Below are 27,109 nucleotides of genomic sequence, written 5' to 3'. Positions count from 1 at the left end.
TAACCAGATATATATGTAGCACTATAAAAAATATAAAAACTGCACTAAAAAAACACCAATCCCCAAAAATGATAGTGAGCTAGATTCACAAAGGACTACGCTGACGTATCTACTAATACGCCATCGTAAGTCCGAATGTGCGCCGTCGTATGTATGCGTCTGATTCAAAGAATCAGATACGCCTGAATTTGTCCAAGATACGACCGACGTAAGTCTCTTACGCCGTCGTATCTTGGGTGCATATTTACGCTGGCTGCTAGGGGCGCTCCTGTAGATTTACACGTCGAATATGCAAATGACCTAGATACGCTGATTCACAAACGTACTTGCGCCCGTCGCTGTAATCAACGCCGTTTACGTAAGGCGTACGTCGGTCGTAAAGTTATCCCTGCTATATGAGGCGCAGCTAATGTTAAGGTATGGATGTCGGAACAAGCGTCAAATTTTACGTTGTTTACGTAAGTCGTACGTGAATGGAACTGTGCGTAGGTTACGTTCACGTCATAGGCATTGAGGCATCGCATGTTTGGGCGTATATTCAACGTGATTCTGAGCATGCACGCGATTGCGCCGTTCGATCGGCCGCTCATTTACATGGGGTCACGGTTAATTTAAATGAAGCACGCCCACTACCTGCCTACTTTGAATTAGGCGGGCTTACGAACATGAAAAATCAAAAGTGCTCATTTTAAAGGTTAATATGCAAGTTATTGTCATAAAAAGTGTTTGGGGCCTGGGTCCTGTCCCAGGGGACATGTATCAATGCAAAAAAACTTTTCAAACCGGCATTTTTTTTGGGAGCAGTGATTTTAATAATGCTTAAAGGGAAACAATAAAAGCGAAATATTATTTTAAATTTTGTACCTGGGGGGTGTCTATAGTATGGCAGTAAAGTAGCGCATGTTTCCCGCGCTTAGAAAAGTCCCTGCACACAATTACATTTCTAAAGGGAAAAAAAAATTATTTAAAACTTGGTTCCATGGGTTCCCCCAGTCCATTACCAGGCCCTTTTTTTTTTTTATTTGGTGCAGGGTTCCCCTTAATACCTTACATGTCATGCTTCAAAATTGCACACACTCGTGGAATGTCAACAAACTACGGTACCTCAAAATCTCTATAGGTAACATGTAACAAAACACATCTTTTTAACTTGCCTTACTACAACTCACTAGTGTTAACTAGTGTTGAGCAGAATATGCCATATTCGATTTCGCGATATATCTCGAATATATATTCGAATATTCGAGATATATTCGCTAAATTCGAATATTCGTGATATTTTATCGAAATTAATAGAATGCGATTTTTCGCTATTGCGAATGCGAAAATAATTGCGATTTTTTTAATAACTGCGGTAGGAGCGCTCTGATTGGCTTAGAATATTCGTGATATTTTATCGAAATATCGCAACATGCGAATGCGATATTTATTGCGCAATTTCGAGATATGCTGGAGGAGCGCTCTGATTGGCTCAGAATATTCGTGATATTTTATCGAAATATCGCAACATGCGAATGCGATATTTATTGCGCAATTTCGAGATATGCTGGAGGAGCGCTCTGATTGGCTCAGAATATTCGTGATATTTTATCGAAATATCGCAACATGCGAATGCGATATTTATTGCGCAATTTCGAGATATGCTGGAGGAGCGCTCTGATTGGCTCAGAATATTCCTGATATTTTATCGAAATATCGCAACATGCGAATGCGAAATTTATTGCAGATATTTCGAAAACTGCTGTAGCAGCACTCTGAAATCGAATATGTATGATATTTTAACCAAAATACATATTGCGATTGCGATTTTTCGATCGCGCATGCGCAATTGCGCGAACAACACGCGACCATTTCCTGGAGCCTTGCCAGTTTCCCAATATTACAGCAACATGGTGGGAAGCAATTTCTCAAAGTCTGAGGAAAAGTTGCTGATTTGTGTAAGTATTTTGACCACTGTTATTTCATCATCTTCAACTGCATTTAAGTCTAGTTTAAAAGTTAGTATATATGATCAGATATTAGTATTTAACCAAAAATGTGTCTCCTGCTTTTACAAAACTACAAGTCCCAGCATGCCTGGACAGCTGCAGACACCCTGGTTGGCAAATGTGTATTTAGGCACTTTTCCTTGTTATTTAGCATAATGAATTTAAAATTTTTTTGGACATAGGACGTATGCGAACGTCCTGACTTCAGTGTCCTCAAGGCCCAAGGACGTTCGAATACATATTGCCCTTTAGATGTTGCAGAACTACAACTTCCAGCATGCCTGGGAATGCTGGCACTTCTAGTATTGTAAGTTCTGCAGGCCCACATTTTTCAGGCCTTTATGCACGGGTCTCTAAACTGTGGCACCCTAGATGCAGCAAAAGTAAAATTCTTAGCATGCACTGAAAGACCGTGGCTGATGGGAGTAGTAGTTTTGCAACAGCTGGAGGTGGACTGGTCTTGAAACCCAGAGTTAGGTAACAAACCCGTAGTGTTTTGCAACCATTCTGCCTCCAGCTGGTTATTTTCTGTTGAAAAGCCTGTGGCGTGCAAAACACAACCCAAAAACTCCACCCGGTGCAAGGAAAAATTTGCACACACCTAAAGAGTGACATCACAAAAAACTGCGACGGTTGCATACGTCAGTGGTCCTCCGAAAAGGTCCCGTCTCTGACCCCCCGGGGCGTTAGGCTCCTAGGCTCCTGACAGGGAAAAGAGTTACTGTGGTCCATACAGCCGAAGCCATATGGACCCATCTCGGTCCAAGCAGCGCAATCAACACGCGAACAACACGCGACCATTTCCTGGAGCCTTGCCAGTTTCCAACTTATGATCGCAGCGCAATCACACAGCAACATGGTTGGAAGCAATTTCACTAAGTCTGAGGAAAAGTTGCTGATTTGTGTAAGTATTTTGACCACTGTTATTTCATCATCTTCAACTGCATTTAAGTCTAGTTTAAAAGTTAGTATATATGATCAGATATTAGTATTTAACCAAAAATGTGTCTCCTGCTTTTACAAAACTACAAGTCCCAGCCCAGCCCAGCATTTAAGTCTAGTTTAAAAGTTAGTATATATGATCATATATTAGTATTTCACAAAAAATGTGTCTCCTGCTTTTACAAAACTACAAGTCCCAGCATGCCTGGACAGCTGCAGACACCCTGGTTGGCAAATGTGTATTTAGGCACTTTTCCTTGTTATTTAGCATAATGAATTTAAAAATTTTTTGGACATAGGACGTATGCGAACGTCCTGACTTCAGTGTCCTCAAGGCCCAAGGACGTTCGAATACATATTGCCCTTTAGATGTTGCAGAACTACAACTTCCAGCATGCCTGGGAATGCTGGCACTTCTAGTATTGTAAGTTCTGCAGGCCCCCATTTTTCAGGCCTTTATGCACGGGTCTCTAAACTGTGGCACCCTAAATGCAGCAAAAGTAAAATTCTTAGCATGCACTGACAGACCGTGGCTGATGGGAGTAGTAGTTTTGCAACAGCTGGAGGTGGACTGGTCTTGAAACCCAGAGTTAAGTAACAAACACGTAGTGTTTTGCAACCATTCTGCCTCCAGCTGTTTTTTTCCTGTTGAAAAGCCTGTGGCGTGCAAAACACAACCCAAAAACTCCACCCGGATGCAGTGAAAAATGTGCACACACCTAAAGAGTGACATCACAAAAAACTGCGACTGGTACATACGTCAGTGGTCCTCCGAAAAAGGTCCCGTCTCTGACCCCCCGGGGCGTTAGGCTCCTGACAGGGAAAAGAGTTAGCAACGCATATCTCCCCTATACGTGTATCCTGTGTTGTTAATAATATATTCATAATTATGCAAATGATAATGGCTGCTATATTTATGCAAAAAAGGTGGCGACCGAAATGGCAGGATATAAAATCTTTCATGTTACCCCTGTCATTGATTAATAAGGCGAGAATGCTTCCAATTGTTGAATAGCATACATTTACGTCATATATCCATAAGGCTGTCAACAGAAGTATTACAATATACTTTGTTCTTCATCTTGCAGAAGTTCCTGGAAACAGGATATGATGACCTGCGGCGGCAGCCACAGAAAAGGGCTGTGGTCAGCGCCCTAATCGCTGACTTTGGCGGCCAACATGACCACAAGGCCATTGTTAAGAAGTGGTCTGACCTCAAGAGGCGCCAAATGGGTAATGTCAGACGTCTTCGGGCTAAATATCATCCAGGTAAGTTATTGTTGACAGTTATGTTTTTTTTTAAAAAAGTGTATTTTGTGCGTGAACTCGAAAGAGAGAGGAGCCGGCCTGCAGGAGTTGGGAGGCCTCCCCCAGAGGCAATCTGCCACCTTTCTCCATGCCCCGGTTGGCAATGGCGGGTGTGAGGGGGTCCTCCCAACCCAACCTCGCATAGCACACCCACCAGTGGCGGGGCTGAGACCACCAAACTCAATTCACAGGTAGCCGAGAGCGGGATCCGAACCCCTAGCTGCAGAGGTGAATCAGTTGTCAGTGCAGTGGCAATCGCGTGGAGCCACCGCAGCTCCTTTGGTGACAGTTATGTAAGGTCATATGTAATTCATGTAAGGTCAGATGTTGTTAACCAAGATGCCATGTTGTGCTAACATATATCACCACCGGCCAAGGTATTCATAGTACTGTTGAAAAAAGACATGGGGCAGCAGACAGGAACACAGAAGTTATGTGGGAACATAATTTTCCCATTGCTTTGCATGGGACTTTAAAGAAAAACCCCGACCATGGCAAGTGGGGGTGGGTAAGGTTTAAACCACCTATCCTATGTTTGTGGCTGACATATAAGTAACCTGTGTGCCAAGTTTCATATAAATATCTTTAGCCGTTTGTACGTGATGCTGGAACATACATACATACATACATACATACATACATTTATGCACACACACACGTTGAGTTTTATATATATAGATTACCACTAAATTCCTGTGTTAGGAGTGGGGTTGTTATAGTAATCCCGTGTGCTCCATCAGGCCCTTTTTTTAACATGAGATGGTCTGAACAAAACAAAGGAGACAAAAACAGCTCATTTTAACATGGTTGCATCCCAGCTCACGCTCAGTCCCCTGTAGTGCCCACAAGACCCTTTAATATAACATTGTCCCATTGGTTAACTGTCTATATAAATCAATTTGTATTCATATACAATACAGCAGAGTACACAGAATTTGCATACGTCATTAGAAAACATTTTTATAATATATGAACATTGTGTTATTATAGGAGCTCCAATGCCAGTTATCCGCGCCAAGCGCAGAAGGCGCCAGGCCGATGAGGAGGAGGAGGAGGATGCGGCAGAGGAGGATGCGGCAGAGGAGGAGATGGATGAAGAGGAGCAGCCAGGGCCCTCCCACTCCCCAACCCCAGCTCCTGCTGAGGAGCAAGCTGAGGAGATTCCCCCCCCCACCACCCCAGCTTCTCAAGCGGAAGAGCAGGAGGAAGAGAGCGGTCCTGTGAGCCTCGCTCAGGAAGGTAAATATGTGCACAATGATTAATAACATTTCAACAACAAAATGTAGATATAAAAATGGACAACATATAAAGCGCACCTGTCAGATTGTAGAACCATAATATGGTATTGATGCTAGAAGTATACAGGTAGTGCATAATTATTAGGCAAGTTGTATTTTTTGAGGATTCATTTTATTATTGAACAACAACCATGTTCTCAATGAACCCCAAAAACTCATTAATATCAAAGCTGAATTTTTTTGGAAGTAGTTTTTAGTTTGTTTTTAGTGTTAGTTATTTTCGGGGGATATCTGTGTGTGCAGGTGACTACTATTACTGTGCAGAATTATTAGGCAACTTAACCAAAAAATAAATAGATACCCATTTCAATGATTTATTTTTAACAGTGAAACCAATATAACATCTCAACATTCACAAATACACATTTCTGACATTTAAAAACAAAACAAAAACAAATCAGTGACCAATATAGCCACCTTTATTTGCAAGGACACTCAAAAGCCTGACATCCATGGATTCTGTCAGTGTTTTGATCTGTTCACCATCAACATTGCGTGCAGCAGCAACCACAGCCTCCCAGACACTGTTCAGAGAGGTGTACTGTTTTCCCTCCTTGTAAATCCCACATTTGATGATGGACCACAGGTTCTCAATGGGGTTCAGATCAGGTGAACAAGGAGGCCATGTCATTACTTTTTTTTATTTAATACCCTTTCTTGCCAGCCACGCTGTGGAGTACTTTGACACGTGTGATGGAGCATTGTCCTGCATGAAAATCATTTTTTTCTTGAAGGATGGTGACTTCTTCCTGTACCACTGCTTAAAGAAGGTCTCTTCCATAATCTGGCAGTAGGACTGGGAGTTGAGCTTGACTCCATCCTCAATCCGAAAAGGCCCCACAAGCTCATCTTTGATGATACCAGCCCAAACCAGTACTCCACCACCACCTTGCTGGCGTCTGAGTCGGACTGGAGCTCCCTGCCCTTTACCAATCCAGCCACGGGCTCTTCCATCTGGCCCATCAAGACTCACTCTCATTTCAGTAGTCCATAAAACCTTAGAAAAATCTTTCTTGAGATATTTATTGGCACAGTCTTGACGTCGCAGCTTGTGTGTCTTGTTCAGTGGTCGTCGTCTTTCAGCCTTTCTTACCTTGGCCATGTCTCTGGGTATTGCACACCTTGTGCTTTTGGGCACCCCAGTGATGTTGCAGCTCTGAAATATGGCCAATCTGGTGGCAAGTGGCATCTTGGCAGCTGCACGCTTAACCTTTCTCAGGTCATGGGCAGTTAAGTTTGCGCCTTTGTTTTTCCACACGTTTCTTTTGTTTGATGATCACGCTTCAGAAGCTTTGCAATTTTAAGAGTGCTGCATCCCTCTGCTAGATATCTCTCTATTTTGGACTTTTCAGAGTCTGTCAAGTCCTTCTTTTGGGCCATTTTGCCAAAGGAAAGGAAATTGACTAATAATTATGCACACCTGATATAGAGTGTTGATGTCATTAGACCACACACCTTCTCATTACAGAGATGTACATTACCTAATATGCCTAATCGGTAGTAGGCTTTCGAGCCTATACTGCTTGGAGTAAGACAACATGCATAAAGAGGATGATGTGGTCCAAATACTCATTTGCCTAATAATTCTGCACTCCCGGGATGTGTTAGACACATAACAAGTGTATACACATGATAATGATTGATTAATAAGCAAAAAAAATATTTTATTTATTTGGTAACGTTCTTTGAAATCCAAATGTTTTTTTATTATATCCTAACAGTAGCAAGAAAGATGATGCAGCAGCACGCGCTGCTAAAGAAGACACATCAGAGGATAAAGGCAAATCATGAACAAATTAAATACCTGGTCCAGCAAAATACGCAGCTAGACCAGCAGCAATTAGAATATCTTGCTGAGCTGGAAAGGCTTCAGAAGCTCATGCTCAGCTATGTCTGAATTAATTTTTTGATTAAAAAATGTTATTTTTTGGAAATGTTTCATTTCTTTTTGAGATCGATTTTTAGGTTTTTCAACACATCTAACTTCACATCGAACAAATCAACATCAACACATCTAACTTCATAATAAGCAAAAACATTTTATACTATCATTTTATTTAACACAAACCTAGGACAAACTAAAGCACACGGACACAGACACGACGAACACAAAATAAACTGTTGAAAAATGAACATAACAAAAGCAACAATAAATATATATATATATATACAGAGAGAGAGAGAGAGAGCAAGAAAGAGAGAGAGAGTGCAGATTTGCTCTTGCAGACAGCCTAATGGTTGCAGTATAAAGGCCGCAAACCAGGGTTTAACATAAGGTTAATTGTTTTAGTTACACTTGCTGTTACGATCCGGTCTGGTAGCTTGAAGCGGAGGCTGTTGGTGAATCCGCTGTGCCAGAGAGGTCATGAAGCTTTACTCAGCATGGAGGCAGCAGCAGTAGTATTAAAATATAATGTAACTAGACAATGCATTTCCTGAGGAAAATGCGAGTGGGAATGCTGAATAGCTTAATTGCTGAGCCCCTTGCCAAAGACATTCACCATAACCACTACACTATCTTTAGGACACACAGCTTCTTTCTCTATCTGCAAAGTATAGAGTATGCTGACTTCCTGGTCGCCCCTCCCCCCTCAAGAGGTTTCCCCTCCCCCCCAGGTCAGTGAGGAGGAATATTGCACTGAGGTCAGGAAAGTTATTTATGGAAAGAAATAACATTACAAACGCTTTTAATTCACAGATCAAATACATGATTTAAGCCTCCAAACAAAGCTTAATAAATCCTCAACCGTACATGCGATCGATACAACGACTACACCGTTTGAAATACACGGCCCTTGTGAACGCATTGATATGAAATTTATGTTGATAAACTTAAAAATGTGGCCATGTCTGCGATTTAGAAAACAGCGTCTTTGTGAGTTTTGCAGCAACATTTTTTAGATAATTTAACATGAGAGTCTATGAGACATAATTTCTGGCTGTTGCTCCAATAACTAAAACTAAAATACGTATCGCAGAATTGATCACATTGCCAGAAACCAGACAAGCATAGCTACGTTTTGATATAAAAATTGTGTATGAAAAGTAGATCTTGTGGGCGTGAGACCATTTTGTTTCCCCTTTTTGTAAAGATATTTTTAATTACAAAGATCTCCAATGTTAAGGTCACATGACAGACTCTAAATCCCCTCCATAGGATTACATTATAACCTATCGCATTTTTGTGAAAAATTCGCAAAACGTAAATTGCGTTTTCAACAAAAAATTGTAAACGATGAAGATCTGAAAAGTCATAGCCGGATAGCTAAATATTTTGTGACCGCTTTACAGTTTTTTCAGTGTCTGTAAGTGAAAGTATGAAGTAGCTGAAACTTTTGGCAGGGCATGTGAATTCAAAGGGGAAAAGGATGTTCTCATTGACTTCAATGTTAAAAAAAGGGTCTAAAAGCTTAAAATTTATAAAAGTGTAAAAAGTAGAAAAAAACTTGAAGAAGTCCCATCATTAGCTGAAAGAGACGAACATTTTTACAGTTGAATGGTCTCAATAGCTGAAAGTATGCCGAAGTTACGCAGAACCAAAAAACGTAAGGAATAATAAGATTACTAAATTTACGTATATCAATACTGGAAATGTTTATTAAAGCATTCACACTAATTAAGATTAATACATTTACGGGTATCCATACTGGGAATGCTTATTAAAGCATTCCCACTAAGTATCACACAGGCATGATTTACAAGCAGTAGTGGTAATAGTAATACATAGCATAAAAACACTTGGGGAATACTGTACAGCATCAGTAGTGGTCATAGTAGTCAATAGTGTACCAAAAAATTGGGACACAGGTGTCTTGACTGAGCTGTAATAGTAGTAGTAGACATTGACAATACAGTGTCAAATCACTCGGGCAAGAGGTGCCATGATGAACAGCAGTCTTAATAAGAGTATATAGGGTGTGAAATAACTGCTGACATAGGTGTATTGACTGGGCAGCAGCAGCAGAAGCAGCAGTAGTATTAACAGTAGTAGTTGATACAGAGTCATATCACATGGGCAGGAGGTGCCATGATGAACAGCAGTAGGAATAGGAGTATATAGAGTGTCAAATAACTGCTGACATAGGTGTCTTGACTGGGCAGCAGCAGCAGCAGAAGCAGCAGCAGTAGTATTAACAGTAGTAGTTGATACAGAGTCATATCACATGGGCAGGAGGTGCCATGATGAACAGCAGTAGGAATAGGAGTATATAGAGTGTCAAATAACTGCTGACATAGGTGTATTGACTGGGCAGCAGCAGCAGAAGCAGCAGTAGTATTAACAGTAGTAGTTGATACAGAGTCATATCACATGGGCAGGAGGTGCCATCATGAACAGCAGTAGGAATAGGAGTATATAGAGTGTCAAATAACTGCTGACATAGGTGTCTTGACTGGGCAGCAGCAGCAGAAGCAGCAGTAGTATTAACAGTAGTAGTTGATACAGAGTCATATCACATGGGCAGGAGGTGCCATCATGAACAGCAGTAGGAATAGGAGTATATAGAGTGTCAAATAACTGCTGACATAGGTGTCTTGACTGGGCAGCAGCAGCAGCAGAAGCAGCAGCAGTAGTATTAACAGTAGTAGTTGATACAGAGTCATATCACATGGGCAGGAGGTGCCATGATGAACAGCAGTAGGAATAGGAGTATATAGAGTGTCAAATAACTGCTGACATAGGTGTCTTGACTGGGCAGCAGCAGCAGAAGCAGCAGTAGTATTAACAGTAGTAGTTGATACAGAGTCATATCACATGGGCAGGAGGTGCCATCATGAACAGCAGTAGGAATAGGAGTATATAGAGTGTCAAATAACTGCTGACATAGGTGTATTGACTGGGCAGCAGCAGCAGAAGCAGCAGTAGTATTAACAGTAGTAGTTGATACAGAGTCATATCACATGGGCAGGAGGTGCCATGATGAACAGCAGTAGGAATAGGAGTATATAGAGTGTCAAATAACTGCTGACATAGGTGTCTTGACTGGGCAGCAGCAGCAGCAGAAGCAGCAGCAGTAGTATTAACAGTAGTAGTTGATACAGAGTCATATCACATGGGCAGGAGGTGCCATGATGAACAGCAGTAGGAATAGGAGTATATAGAGTGTCAAATAACTGCTGACATAGGTGTATTGACTGGGCAGCAGCAGCAGAAGCAGCAGTAGTATTAACAGTAGTAGTTGATACAGAGTCATATCACATGGGCAGGAGGTGCCATGATGAACAGCAGTAGGAATAGGAGTATATAGAGTGTCAAATAACTGCTGACATAGGTGTCTTGACTGGGCAGCAGCAGCAGCAGAAGCAGCAGCAGTAGTATTAACAGTAGTAGTTGATACAGAGTCATATCACATGGGCAGGAGGTGCCATGATGAACAGCAGTAGGAATAGGAGTATATAGAGTGTCAAATAACTGCTGACATAGGTGTATTGACTGGGCAGCAGCAGAAGCAGCAGCAGTAGTATTAACAGTAGTAGTTGATACAGAGTCATATCACATGGGCAGGAGGTGCCATGATGAACAGCAGTAGGAATAGGAGTATATAGAGTGTCAAATAACTGCTGACATAGGTGTATTGACTGGGCAGCAGCAGCAGAAGCAGCAGTAGTATTAACAGTAGTAGTTGATACAGAGTCATATCACATGGGCAGGAGGTGCCATGATGAACAGCAGTAGGAATAGGAGTATATAGAGTGTCAAATAACTGCTGACATAGGTGTCTTGACTGGGCAGCAGCAGCAGAAGCAGCAGTAGTATTAACAGTAGTAGTTGATACAGAGTCATATCACATGGGCAGGAGGTGCCATGATGAACAGCAGTAGGAATAGGAGTATATAGAGTGTCAAATAACTGCTGACATAGGTGTCTTGACTGGGCAGCAGCAGCAGAAGCAGCAGTAGTATTAACAGTAGTAGTTGATACAGAGTCATATCACATGGGCAGGAGGTGCCATCATGAACAGCAGTAGGAATAGGAGTATATAGAGTGTCAAATAACTGCTGACATAGGTGTATTGACTGGGCAGCAGCAGCAGAAGCAGCAGTAGTATTAACAGTAGTAGTTGATACAGAGTCATATCACATGGGCAGGAGGTGCCATCATGAACAGCAGTAGGAATAGGAGTATATAGAGTGTCAAATAACTGCTGACATAGGTGTCTTGACTGGGCAGCAGCAGCAGAAGCAGCAGTAGTATTAACAGTAGTAGTTGATACAGAGTCATATCACATGGGCAGGAGGTGCCATCATGAACAGCAGTAGGAATAGGAGTATATAGAGTGTCAAATAACTGCTGACATAGGTGTCTTGACTGGGCAGCAGCAGCAGCAGAAGCAGCAGCAGTAGTATTAACAGTAGTAGTTGATACAGAGTCATATCACATGGGCAGGAGGTGCCATGATGAACAGCAGTAGGAATAGGAGTATATAGAGTGTCAAATAACTGCTGACATAGGTGTATTGACTGGGCAGCAGCAGAAGCAGCAGCAGTAGTATTAACAGTAGTAGTTGATACAGAGTCATATCACATGGGCAGGAGGTGCCATGATGAACAGCAGTAGGAATAGGAGTATATAGAGTGTCAAATAACTGCTGACATAGGTGTATTGACTGGGCAGCAGCAGCAGAAGCAGCAGTAGTATTAACAGTAGTAGTTGATACAGAGTCATATCACATGGGCAGGAGGTGCCATGATGAACAGCAGTAGGAATAGGAGTATATAGAGTGTCAAATAACTGCTGACATAGGTGTCTTGACTGGGCAGCAGCAGCAGAAGCAGCAGTAGTATTAACAGTAGTAGTTGATACAGAGTCATATCACATGGGCAGGAGGTGCCATCATGAACAGCAGTAGGAATAGGAGTATATAGAGTGTCAAATAACTGCTGACATAGGTGTATTGACTGGGCAGCAGCAGCAGAAGCAGCAGTAGTATTAACAGTAGTAGTTGATACAGAGTCATATCACATGGGCAGGAGGTGCCATCATGAACAGCAGTAGGAATAGGAGTATATAGAGTGTCAAATAACTGCTGACATAGGTGTCTTGACTGGGCAGCAGCAGCAGAAGCAGCAGTAGTATTAACAGTAGTAGTTGATACAGAGTCATATCACATGGGCAGGAGGTGCCATCATGAACAGCAGTAGGAATAGGAGTATATAGAGTGTCAAATAACTGCTGACATAGGTGTCTTGACTGGGCAGCAGCAGCAGCAGAAGCAGCAGTAGTAGTATTAACAGTAGTAGTTGATACAGAGTCATATCACATGGGCAGGAGTTGCCATGATGTACAGCAGTCTTAATAAGAGTATATAGGGTGTGAAATAACTGCTGACATAATTGTCTTGACTGATCCAAAGGAGTCATGGGAGAAAATCATGTGGTCAGATGAGACTATAATATAATTTTTTGATCATAATTTCACTAACCGTGTTCGGAGGAAGAATAATGATGAGTACCATGCCAAGAACGCCATCCCTAATGTGAAGCATGGGGGTGGTAGCATCATGCTTTGGTGGTGTTTTTCTGCACATGGGACAGGGTGACTGCACTGTATTAAGGAGAGGATGACCGGGGCCATGTATTGCAAGATTTTGGGCAACAACCTCCTTCCCTGAGTTAGAGCTTTGAAGATGGGTCGAGGCTGGGTCTTCCAACATGAGAATGACCCAAAGCACACAGCCAGGATAACCAAGGATTGGCTCTGTAAGGAGCATATCAAGGTTCTGGCGTGGCCTAGCCAGTCTCCAGACCTAAACCCAATAGAGAATCTTTGGAGGGAGCTCAAACTCCGTGTTTCTCAGCGATAGCCCAGAAACATGACTGATGTAGAGAAGATCTGTGTGGAGGAGTGGGCCAAAATCCCTCCTCCAGTGTGTGCAAAGCTGGTGTAAAACTACAAGAAATTTTTGACCGCTGTAATTGCAAAGAAAGCCTACTGTACCAAATATTAACATTGATTTTCTCTGATGTTGAAATAGTTATATTCAGCACTGTAAATACATCAGGTCCGGGGCTTCATCAGGGAATGCATGGCAAGGGACCCTTCAGCGCCCTGAACCGACGACGGGTGCCAGAAAGTCACCGCCGATCCAGGACTCATTCATCTTTATGAATGTGAGTCTGTCCACGGACTCTGTGGACAGACGGGTCCTCTTGTCCGTGACCACCCCACCTGCCGCGCTGAATGTCCGCTCAGATAGTACGCTGGAGGGGGGGCAAGACAATAACTCCAGCGCATACTGAGCGAGCTCGCGGCAGGTGTCCAATCTGGCAACCCAGTACTCCATGGGGTCGTCGGTGCTCATACTGTCAGAAGCACCGACGGACGCCATGTAGTCTGCCACCATGTGGGCCAGCCGCTGGTGGTGACTGCTGCTGCTGCTGCTGGTGGTGGTACTGGGTCGCTCGGTTTGGAAGAACATCCTCATCTCTTCCATTAGGTCCCCTGCTCGGCTGCAGCTGGGTGCAGCCACCTGCTGGGTGAGATGAGGGGGGACAACTGGAGGCCGGGGAGTTGCCTGCTCCAACCGTCTGACAATGGCTGCCTGCAGTTCCTCCATCCGGTGCTGCCTCCGGCTGGCTGGGATGAACTGCTCCAGTTTCCCCTTGCACCTGGGATCCAAAAGGGTGGCCATCCAGAAATCATCCCTCGTCTTGATGGTCTTAACCCGGGGGTCCCTCCTGAGGCATCTGAGCATGTGGGCAGCCATGGGGAAGAGCACAGCCCGCTGTGACTCCTCAATGCTGGCCAGGTGAATGAGGTGCGACTCTTCTTCCCTGAGGCGCTGCTGGTCAAACTCAGACATGCCCAACCCCCGGACTATCGGTGCCCCCAACACCGGCTCTCCCTCCTGACCAGGCCCTGACTCCGGGACGACACCAGCAACCACCTCCTCCTCCTCTTCATCATCATCCTCCTCCTCCTCCTCCTCCTCCTGGTCCTGGCCCTGGTCTCGGTGGAGCATTGCTGACTCCTCCTGCTCCACCAAGGCACTCTCCCCAGCCTCGAGCAGGCGATCTAGTGTCCTCTCCAGCATGAACAGTATTGGCAGCACGCTATTGAGGCCAATTTGCTCACTGCTGACCATCTTGGTCGCCTGCTCGAAGGAGGACAACACTTGGCAGACCTGGTTTATCTGCCCCCACTGCGCACAGGCGATGAAAGGGAGTTGTGGTGAAGCCCTCTGAGTGCCTAGTTCCATCAGGTACTCCCTCACCGCCCTTTGCTGCTCCCACAACCTCTTCAGCATGTGGAGGGTGGAGTTCCACCGCGTCACACTGTCCACAATCAGCCTGTGAAGGGGCAGATTGTACTTCCGCTGCAATTTGGACAGGGACGCGGTAGCGGTTGGGGAGCGCCTGAAGTGGCTGGCAATCCTACGCGCCTTTGCCACAATGTCACTCAACCCTGGATAAGTGCGCAGGAACTTCTGCACCACCAGGTTGAGGACATGTGCCAGACAGGGCACGTGCGTCAGACTGCCAGCATGGAGGGCGGCGAGTAGGTTGCTGCCGTTATCGCAGACAACCATACCTGGCTGGAGCCTTCGGGGTGTCAGCCACTTCTGGACCTGAGCTTGAAGTGCTTTCAGCACTTCTTCTGCAGTGTGTCTCCGGTCCCCTAAACTAACAAGCTGGAGCACGGCCTGACAGCGCACGTGCCCCACACTTGAGTAGCTACGGGGGCGCTTGCTGGGAGGCTCAGCAGCTGCGGAGACAGTGGCTTGAGGGAGACCAGCAGTTCTCCCCTGGACACCCCGGGGCGGCACCACAAGATCGGTTGCCGACGATCCCTCACCGACGCCTCGGAGGGAAACCCAATGGGCCGTGAAGCTGATGTAGCGTCCCTGCCCATGCCTGCTGGTCCAGCCATCCATTGTCAGATGAACCCTGTCGCTGACAGCGTGATCCAGCGACAGGGTTACATTCTGAACAATGTGCTGGTGTAGGGCAGGGACACCAGTCCTGGCAAAGAAATGGCGGCTGGGGACATGCCATTGGGGTTGGGCCTGCTCCAACATCTGCCTGAAGGGGTTGCTGTCAACTATGTTGAAGGGCAGCAGATGTTGGGCAATAACCCTTGCCAGGAGCCCATTGAGGGAACGCACACGTCGGTCTCCAGGGGGGAAGGGAGTGGTGCGGTCAAAGGCGTCTGAAATCGACGCCTGGCGCCGGACGGCAGTGCGGGACACAGACGTGGAGGGTGCTGTGGAAGTAGAGGTCTGGCTGCCGGTACCAGTACCTCTACTAGAGGGAGCGGGGGGGCATGACCTGCTGGAAACAGATGAAGATGTGGCAGGGGCTGCTGTACCCTGCTCACTTGTGGTGGTGGCGCTGCTACCACCACCACGCTTCATCTCCTCATACAACGCCCAGTGGTTTATCCTGAGGTGCTGGTTCAGGGCTGTGGTACCCACCCGAGCCAAACACTTCCCTCTCTTCACCCTCACTTTACAAATCCGGCAGATGGCCACGGTAGGGTTGTCTGCCACCAGGGTAAAGAAATTCCAGACAGGTGACTTCAGCACCGCCCTCCTGTCAGATGGGGTGACGCTTACTTGCACCTGCTGGGATTCGGTGCGCACAGGTGGAGCTGCCTGCTGCTGCTGCTGCTGCTGCTGCTGCTCCTCCTCCTGACACCTCCTGCTGCCATCACCAGTGGAGACCCTGACGATGGTCTCCCTGGTGGTGACCTGGCGCACCGTTTCACCAGGGTGCCTACCTTCCCCGTCGTCACTGACGTAGTGAGCCGACGCGTCAGATGGCAACCATGATGGGTCACCCTCTTCGCCCCCAGAGATGTCAGACCAAGGGCTGAGATGTGTTGGTCTGAGGGAACCACGTGACATGGAGCCTCTAGCCTGGCTCCGCTGTCCCCTCACCCACGCCTGGGTCTGACTAGGTGCTGCTGTTTCCTGCACCAAAACAGCAGCACCAGTTTGAAGGGATGTCTCTGGGATACTGCCAGCAGGTATCCCATCCTCCTCATCCATCCCTTCAAAAAGGTCCTGACCATCAGGACAGAGCTGGAGGTCTGCCTGATGCATGGCCTCCCCCAAGAGATCCCTATCACTGTCGCTGTCGAACAGTAAGATGCTGGACTCTTGGGGGCTGGGGGGGGGTAGTACAGGCAACGGTGTAATGGTGGTACTACTGTGAGTCGGGACCGACGACTCAGTGGCACTGCTGTGCCCCATGTAGTCCACCACTACTTGAGCCTGAGATGGCAATATCGGGCGGCTGCCCGATGGGAAGAACTCCCGGATCAGGCGTACTCCCCTTGCACCCGATCCTCTACCACTAGTAGGGGCACGAGAGGTACCCCGTGCTGGCAGCGATCCAGCACTGGGAGTAACTCCCCTACCCCTACTGCCACGGCCACGGATGCCGCTCATAATTGCTGATATGTGTGTGGGGGGGTTAAACTTTATTGGGGGGGAAAATGTGAACAAAATGTGTTTTTGTGTTTTTTTTACAAGACAGGCACGCAGACAAAGACGTACACAGACAGCTACTAAACTATAAGAAAAGTAGTACACCAGACAAGGACTACAAAATTAAAGAAAAAAAAAAAAAGCACTAAACAAACACTAACTTTTTTTTTTTTTTTTTTTTTTTAAACACAAAACACAGACACTAAACACACACTAAGCTAAGCTAGATGAAATAAATGTACACTAACAGTGTGTACACTTACTACACAAAATTTAACTAAACTGAACACAAAACTTAGCTTTTATAAAAGCTCTTTAGGGAAAACTAAACAAAATTTGAACTGAGATGCCTATCAAATATCACTGAACAGTGAACCTGCAAGATCTGACAGTAACACAAGATGAACAAAACTTAGCTTTTAGAAAAGCTCTTTTATAAAGCTCAGATCAATATGTGTTCTGAAATCTCTTGCAAATATAACTGAACAGGGAGGATTGCAGGATCAAACAGTAACACAAATGAAAAAAACAGCACAAAACAGCACAAAACGTAGCTTTGAAAAAAGCTCTTGGGTCTATTGCTTTGAAAAAAGCAGTTGATATACTGGAAAAGATCCACTGGAATCACTAAATAGCAATGCTGGTGATGATCTAAATCAATCAAGAACAAAGACACAGGAAACCAGGAAACCAGGAACACAGAAACAGCCTCCACACTCTATAGCAAGCTTCTGAATCTGCAATGAAATGGTGCTGGGAGTGAGCTTATATAATGTCCATGCAGGCAGGTTCCTATTGGTTGCTAACCTGTGACGAGTGTGGAAGGAGAACTCTGATTGGCTCTGATGCAAAAGGGCGGAGCAAATAATCGCGCAATATTCCTATTGCCGAATATTCGCATTGCGAATATTCGGCAATATAAAATGATCGCTTCAGCTACTCGGCCCAATGGCTCTAATCATACCAGCAATGCTTTCAGACGTCTATGGAGATCACTAGGATGTGATCTGTTTTAAAAATGAAACTGTAAAAATCGCTCTGATGCGGAAGATCGGGGCGAGGAAAATAATCGCGCGATATTGCGTTTGCCGAATAATCGCATTGCGATCTTTCTGGAAAATTCAATGAACGCTTCAGCTACTCGGCCCAGGGTCTCTAATGATACCAGCAATGCTTTTAGACGTCGATGGAGATATCTAGGATGTGATCTGATTCAAAAAAAAAATTGTAAAAAATCGAATATTCGGAATTGCGAATATTCACTGCGAATTTCGAAATATAGCGCGATTTCTCGAATATGCTATATTCGAGTCGAATATTCGCAATGCGAATATTCGTGAGCAACACTAGTGTTAACAGACTCTTAACCCTCCTGGCAGTATCCCCGAGCGTGACTCAGGGTTGATTTTTTCTACCAAAATCGGTAACCCCGAGTCACGCTCGGGGTAGACATGCAGAGCCTGCAGCGTGCGCTGGCTTACCTTCTCCTGGATCCAGCGATGTCACCACGCTGTGTGAGCGAGCGGGACCTCGCTCGATTCACACAGCGTCCTCCTGTGCCGCCGATCTCCGTTCCCTGCGACGTTACGACGCACGGGAGCGGAGATCGGCGCCAAATTCAAAAAAGTAAACAAACACTATACATACAGTATACTGTAATCTTATAGATTACAGTACTTTATGTAAAAAAAACACACACCCCTTGTCCCTAGTGGTCTGCCCAGTGTCCTACATGTCATTTTATATAATAAAAACCTTTCTTTCTGCCTGAAAACTGTAGATTGTCCATAGCAACCAAAAGTGTCTTTTTATGTCAAAAATGGTTTTAGATCAGCTAGAAAACAGCGATAATAAATTATAATCACTTGCAGAATTGTGCGATAGCGATTTGCGGGGAAATTCGTCATAAAAAAAAAATAATAATGACCGCGACAATTCTGCAACTGAGCAAATTTTAGTGATTTTGAGTTGATTACATTATTGAATAATTTTTATTTTAATTATATTATTACTTGCTATAATTATTTATAATTATTTATTATATTATAATTTAAAATTTTGTTTTAAAAAAAATTTCATACCTGGGATGCCTATTAGACTCTGGTTTGGTCAGATTTAAGTGAGTTATTCCTAAAAATCACAGGCCTACAGTATAAAACGCCAAATTTCCTTGCAAATAATTGTACCGCTTTCAGCATGTTTTTTCAGAAAGAATCATACCGCCAGGGAGGTTAAGCCCAAGACAGTATTTGGGGTTGATTTATTAAAGACAAAAAGGCTAACTTTCAAGTAAATTTTCCCTTAACCACTTGCGGGCCGCCCATCCACAATATACTGCTGGCGGGCGGCCCGTACAGGCCAAGGGACGTACTGGTATGTCGCTGCCTGTTTACAAGTTTAGGTCACGCCAAACCCCCAAAGCTGGGATCAAGAAATCAAAAAAAATATTTAGTAAAGAGCATATTGCACACAATTGCAACGAAGGGAATATATTGCACACAATGTTAGGCCCTTAATTGTCCATGTTAACCCTTTCCCTACCAGTGTCATTAGTACAGGGACAGTGTATAGTATTATCACTGTATTCGTGTCACTTGTGACGTCAGTGGCAGTTAGTTCCACTCAGTGTCAGTTAGTGTCAGCTTGTTCGCCGCACCATCACACCAATTTTTATTTATAATTTTTTTACTACTTATGGCGGTGATCAATAACTCCTTGTGGGAACAAGGAGTTATTGATCACCGCCATAAGTAGTAAAAAAATTATAAATAAAAATTCCAGTAAATATAAACCTATTTGGATTTTTTTTTCTTACCAAAGACATGTAGCAGAATACATTTTGACCTAAATATTTAAAGAAATTCGATTTTTTTTATGGATGTGTTTAACAGCAGAAATTAAAAATTATTTATTTTTCAAAATTTTGTAGTTGTTTTCGTTTATATAATAAAAAAAATTAAACCCAACAGAAAGATCTATTTGTGTGGAAAAAAATGATATAAAGTTTGTTTGGGTATAGCGTTGCAATTGGCAGTTAAAGTGGCACAGTGCTAATAAGCAAAAAAATTCCTGGTCATGAAGGGGGTAAAACCTTCCGGCGCTGAGGTGGTTGAGTTAGTGAACATGGTGAAAATTATTTTCGCAAAGAATACCCAATCTCATTGAAGGAACGAAAAATAAAAAGTAGTTATGCTTGCTCATGATTGGATGATGGAAGTCAGCAAAGCTTCACCTTAATCACTAAGGGCCAGATTCACGTAGAGCGGGCGCAGCGTAACGTAACCGGTTTACGTTACACCACCGCAATTTTTCAGATTTAGTGCCCGATCCACAAAGCACTTACCTGGAAATTTGCGGGGGTGTATCGTAAACACGTCCGGCGCAAGGCGGCCCAATTCAAATGGGGCGGGTACCATTTAAATTAGGCGCACTCCCGTGCCGGACTGTGCATGCTCCCGTCGCAAATTTCCCGACGTGCTTTGCGCGAAATTACGACGCGCCGACGTTTTGTGAATCGTGACGTTAAAAAAAGACTTACGCTGGGAAAAATAAAAAATTTAAAAACAAATCAAAAGCGACTCGGTAAAGACAGGCATACTTTAACATGGTGGAGTACTTTTACACCATGTTAAAGCAGCCCTATCTTTGCGACGGAAATCTAACACTTGCGACGCCGTAACGACGGGAAAAATCTTCGTGGATCGCCGTAACTCCTAATTTGCATACCCGACGCTGGTTTACGACGCAAACTCCCCCCTGCATCCTAAGATCCGACAGTAGAAAACAATTACACCTGTCGGATCTTCTGGCTATCTATGCGTAACTGATTCTATGAATCAGTCGCATAGATAGAACAAGAGATACGACGGAGTATCTGAGATACTCCGTCGTATCTCCTTTGTGAATCTGGCCCCAAGCTCTGGGAAAATGCCCTTTTCAAAGTAAACAGCCGATTTGCCTAAGTTAACCCTTTTACACCAAAACTTCCCTAACTTCTCCGACTTTAGCTGCAGATGCAGCGGTCGGGGGTGCTTTTGCTTTGCAGCCCCAGCAGGATTTATACCTTTGTCACTTGCCCGTTGTGTGCGACCCATTCAAGTGAATATGGCTGCTCTGCAAGCGCCCCCACAACGACTCCGATGTAAAGGGGAACTCTGCAAGTTCAGATGTAAAAGGGGAACTCTGTGGACTCTGATGTAAAGGGGGACTCTTGTGATTAACTTCATATGATTAAAATGTTATTTAATTGCAAATTATGGGCCAGATTCACGTATCTGGGCCCATCTTTGTGCGGGCGTAGCGTATCCTTTTTACGCTACGCCGCCGCAACTTAGACAGGCAAGTGCAGTATTCACAAAGCACTTGCTCCGTAAGTTGCGGCGGCATAGCGTAAATTGGCCAGCGTAAGCCAGCCTAATTCAAAGTAGGCTGGTAGGGGGCGTGTTGTATGGAAATGAATCGTGACCCCGCGTAAATGACGCGCCTAGCGAATGGCGCATGCGCACGCATGCTCAGTATCACGCCGAATTTTCTCCCTAAGTTACGTCGGCTCAATGCTTTGTCGACGTGAACGTAACCTACGCCCAGCCCCATTCACGTACGACTTACGCAAACGACATAAAATACAACGTTATTTTTCCGATGTTTCCGACGTCCATACCCTAACATGACTTACCCCTGCTTTATGAGGGGTAAAGTTACGCCGGTCGTACGCTTTACGTAAACAGCGTATATTAATACGCCGGGCGCAATTACATTCATAAATCAGCGTATCTAGCTCATTTGCATATTTATAATGGGAACGCCGAATGCGTCCAGCGTAACTATGCTACCACGATACGCCGGCGTAGGCAAGTTACGTCGGAAGGCTGAAGCCATGTTTTTGGACGTATCTCGCTTTGTGAATCGGCCAATTCAATATTTAGCCCTACAGACTAAGACTGGGATGCCATTAAAGTTCCTGTGCGTGTAAAGGCAGGTGTCCCAATACTTTGCTAGACTAGTATATATGGTTATTCTATTTACTTTGTGTCTGTTTCGTCTGATACTCCAATACTCTGCCACTTTTTTATACTTTTGATAATATAGTGTATCTACAAACAATATTTTATACCATTCACTTAACATCAGGCCTAGCCAGTGTTTTACCATACTGTGTGAGGAGTTTTTACTAGGGGAAGGGATGGAATTTATTCCCTGCTTTGCAGGGACACAAACTCCATCCCTTCCCCCCTGTCAGAATGGCAATCTGCCTAGTTTACATAGGCAGATCCCCGTTCTGTGTTTCTGTCTGGCGATTGGCGGATACTGAGTACCCTGTACCTGCCCATCAGCTTCTGCTGTGTGTGTGGTCACAGTGGAAGTAAGCCGCCGGTGGCACACATGCATGCCCCCTACCCGGAAGAGTCGGATCACGTATACGTGATTCAATGCACAGGTGCCAACCTGTAGCAGTAAAACTGTTATAAGGTGGACTTAAAGCGGGAGTTCACCCGAAATTTTTTTTTAACATTAGATTGAGGCTCATTTTGTCAAGGGGAATCGGGTAGTTTTTTTAAAAACGAAGCAGTACTTACCTTTTTAGAGATAGATCTTCTCCGCTGCTTCCGGGTATGGGTCTTCGGGACTGGGCGTTCCTATTTGATTGACAGTCTTCCGACAGGCTTCCGACGGTCGCATGCATCGTGTCACGAAAAGGCCAAAAGAAGCCGAACGTCGGTGCGGCTCTATACGGCCTGCGCACCGACGTTCGGCTACTTTCGGAAAATCGTGACGCGATGGATGCGACTGTCGGAAGACTGTCAATCAAATAGGAACGCCCAGTCCCGCAGCCCATACCCGGAAGCGGCGGAGAAGATCGCTCTCTAAAACGGTAAGTACTGCTTTCCCCTTGACAAAATGAGCATGAATCTAATGTTAAAAATTAACATTTCCGGGTGAACCTCCACTTTAAAGGGTAAGTTCACCTTTTGTTCACTTTTTTTTATTTTTCCAGCTCCCCTATGCACCAATAGAGCGAGCATTCATGTACTTTTTTTGCAAAAATATCAAAGCTTTCCATTAAATCTACAGTCCCTTACTTTTCTTGTCCTAATCCACGTGTACAGATGTTTATATTAGTAATGTCTTCTTCCTGATCAGACTAGAGGTCATGACACAGGAAGGCGTTGACCACCGGACCTCATTAGCACACACCCTGCATCATCCACCCTCCCATTCCCAGGAGCACGTTTTTAAATGAAATGCAATCAATCAATCAGTGATCACCATTCTCACTAAATACACAATCAGATTTTATAGTGCATTATACAAGTATGTAGGAGGGAGTGGACAGAAACACTCAGCTTTCAAGCCCCATTCACAACTCTGCATTACTCCCACTCGTTTTTTTGTTTTGTTTTGTTTTTTTAGCAGTGAGGGGGCATTTTGGAAAATTTTCACGCATCACCCCTCGTTTTTTTCACATGGCAAAATGTGTATTTGCTTCTGTATTTGGTGTGCCGTTAAGAATTAATGGCATTGAAAGCACAACTAGTAATTTTAGGTGTATAAACATAGCCATACACTATGGCGAACCTTGGCACCCCATATGTTTTGGAACTACATTTCCCATGATGCTCATGCACTCTGCAGTGTAGCTAAGCACCATGGGAGTAGTTCCAAAACATCTGGGGTGCCAAGGTTTGCCATCACTGCACTATGCAATCTGATTGAATATTGTGTATTTAGTGAGAAGGGTGATCACTGATTAATTCCATTTCATTTAAAAAATGTGCACCTGGGAATGGGAGGGTGGATGATGCAGAGTGAGTGCTAATGAGGTCAGCTGATCAACTCCTTCCTGTGTCATGACCTCTAGTCTATAAGGAAGAAAGACATTACTAATGGAAACGTTTGGAAACATGGATTAGGACAAGAAAAAGTAAGTGTCTGCAGATTTAATGGAAAGCTTTGATATTTTTGCAAAAGTACATGAATGTTATATTGGTGCATAGGGGAGCTGGAATTTACAAAAAAAAGAAAGTATACAAAGGTGAACTTACCCTTTAAAGTGGTTGATCAGATTAAAAAAATGCCAACCAGTCTATATTTTTGTTTCTGCCAACCCATCTAAAGACGTATGCCTTGTGCCTTACCGACGTCTTCGTTAGAATTCTAACTGTGTATGGGCATCCAGGAGTACATTTTCAAATGTTATGAAAACTGTTTTGTTCTTTAGTGTTGTGTTGTGTGCATTGTATTTCTGAGTTAGTGACTTTTTCTGACAATATACTCACACAGGAACCTATTCAGGAATGGATTCGTATACATAGAAGACTATGCATTCAATGGAACAAAGCTGGATCAACTGTAGGTATAACTGTTTATTAAGTCAATCTTTTCAGCAGAAAATGTGAAGAGTGCGAAGAAGTGAAAACTTTGATTCCTGTGGAGTAAAATGCAGTTTGGAGGGCTGGGAAGGATAACCTCTAACACTCCAGCTGTACAGGCATTGCATCACTGAGCGCAAGTCTCAAGGGTGAATATTACTTAACAGTTGGAAAGATACAGGTTGTCCAGTTCTGATAGAGACAAAACTATGTTACATAATATATAGACTAGAAAATAAAAGCTAGAAAAGAATGTGAAATGAAGTCCGGATACACAGCAAAAACCTTGTTATAATGTACAGAGGCAGACTATGCTGGGTACCAGCTTCTCAATTGCTTAAAGAGGAACTAAACTATCTGAGCACCACAAACTGAAAATGCTATTTAATTCACTTTTAATGTTCAAACAAACTCCCTCATCCATCCATGTCTCCATGCTTTACCAGTGGCGGCTGGTGCTCAAAGTTTTTGGGGGGGCGCAAACGAAAAAATAAATAAAAATTGCAGCCTCACTGTGCCCATCAAATGCAGCCACTGTGCCATCAATTGTCACCACTGTCCCATGACATCAAATGCAGTCACTATGCCATGCCATCAAACGCAGCCACTGTGCCATCAATTCGCACCACTGTGCCATGCACTCAAACGCAGCCACTGTGCCATGCCATCAAACGCAGCCACTGCGCCATAAATTGTCACCACTGTTCCATGCCATCAAATGCAGTCACTATGCCATGCCATCAAACGCAACCACTGTGCCACCAATTCGCAGTCACTGTGCCATGCCATCAAATGCAGCCACTGTGCCATGCCTTCAAATGCAGCCACTGTGCCATGCCATCAAACGCAGCCACTGTGCCATCAATTGTCACCACTGTGCCATGCCATCAAACGCAGTCACTGTGCCCTGCCATTAAACACAGCCACTGTGCCATCAATTGTCACCACTGTGCCATGCCATCGAACGCAGCCACTGTGCCCATCAATTGTCACCACTGTACCAATTGTCACCACTGTGCCCTTTAATTGTCGCCACTGTGCCCTTTAATTGTCACCACTGTGCCCATTGTCGCCACTGTGCCCATTGATGCCACTGTGACAGCTGTCGCCACTGTGCCCTTTGTCACCACTGTACCCAATGTCGCCACTATGCCCATTGATGTCACTGTGCCCTTTAATTGTCGCCACTCACCACTGTGCCCATTGTCCCCACTGTGCCCATTGTCGTGGTTTTGTGCCCTGTAAAATGCCCCTTCCCCCCCCTCGCCCGGCACTTACCTTTCTCGGCGGGTCAGCCATCCTCCTTCCACCTACCTCGATGTCTTCTCCCGCCCTCGATGACGATTCAGCCAATCAGTTTACCAGAACCGGTGAACCTGATTGGCTGAGACGCCTGTCAGTCTTATCCAAGGAACGCACCTCCCGTACATCCCCTGGATAAACATCCGGAAGACTGAGGGCTGTACTCGGAAAGCCTATCAGAGCCGCTGGCTCTGATAGGCACTTCCGCACAGCCAACCAGCTGCCGTTATTCAGGTGGTCGGCGCTCACCGTCCGGCCATCTGAATAGACCAGCGGCCGGCAACAATAACATAGATTCACGCAATGCATGAATCTATGTTATTGTATCAGTGGCGGTGTGGAGCCAGAGGGGACGGCACTCCAGCGCCTCCTATAGACGCACTGCCACTGTGCTTTACTTTGTTGAGAAATCACTTTGAAACACACCCTATCATTTCTAGCCGCCGCCATCTTAACCACTTCAATACCGGGTATTTTCACCCCCTTCCTGCCCAGGCCAATTTTCAGCTTTCAGCTCTGTCACGCTTTGAATGACAATTGCGCGGTCGTGCGACGTGGCTCCCAAACAAAATTTATGTTGTTTTTTCCCCACAAATAGAGCTTTCTTTTGGTGGTATTTGATCATCTTTGACAATTTTGAAAAAAAAAAACACAATATTTTTAACTTTTTTCTATAATAAATATTCCAATTTAAAAAAAATTGGGTAAAAAAAATCTCAATAAGCGTATGGTGATTGGTTTGCGCAAAAGTTATAGAGCCTACATAATAGGGGATTGATTTATGACATTTTTATGTTTTACTAGTAATGGTGGCGATCTGCGATTTTTGTCAGGACTGTGATATTGCGGCAAACAGATCGGAAACTTTTGACACTATTTTGGGACTATTCACATTTATACAGCGAACCAGTGCTATAAATATGCACTGATTACTGTATAAATGTGACTGGCAGGGAAGGGGTCATTGCTAGGGGGCGATCAAGGGGTTAAACGTGTTCCCTGGGAGTGATTCTAACTGTGGGGGGAGGGGACTGACTGGGGGAGGTGACCGATTGGTGTCCCTATATACAAGGGACACGCAATCGGTCTCCTCTCTGACAGGACATGGATCTGTGTGTTTACACACACAGATCCATGTCCCTGGCTCTGTAACTGCCAATCGCGGGTACCTGGCGGACATCGCGCCCTATCGGCTTGGAGGCCAGAGGACGTCATATGACAGTCACCCAGGATGGCAGAGCCACCTTATAGCTGTCATATTACAATAGCCGGGATGTGAAGTGGTAAAAGTGGAGGTCCACACAAAAATGGAACCTCCGCTTCAGGGGGGAGGGGGGGCAGATACCTGTATAATACAGGTATTTGCACCCACTTCCGGGCATAGACTCCCACAGGGGTCACGCCCCTTACAGCCCCCCCCCCCCCCCCCGCTGTCTTCTGGGAAACACACAGGTCACATTTTGTTGTATTAC

General features: G+C 44.6%; 1 protein-coding gene across 2 annotated transcripts in view; it reads left to right on the top strand.

Annotated features, from left to right (window-relative positions):
• The window catches only part of LHCGR (luteinizing hormone/choriogonadotropin receptor), a 230,749-nt gene that overhangs the window by 144,029 nt on the left and 59,611 nt on the right, over window positions 1-27,109 (top strand). For both annotated transcript variants that reach the window (XM_040351597.1, XM_040351598.1), the window contains one exon: window positions 24,247-24,315. In XM_040351597.1, coding sequence (XP_040207531.1) covers window positions 24,247-24,315 — 69 coding nt within the window. The remainder of the gene's footprint in view (window positions 1-24,246; window positions 24,316-27,109) is intronic.

This window comes from Rana temporaria, chromosome 4 (genome assembly GCF_905171775.1).
Source record: "Rana temporaria chromosome 4, aRanTem1.1, whole genome shotgun sequence".
Lineage (NCBI taxonomy): Eukaryota > Metazoa > Chordata > Amphibia > Anura > Ranidae > Rana > Rana temporaria.
This window is presented reverse-complemented; position numbering and strand designations above follow the sequence as displayed.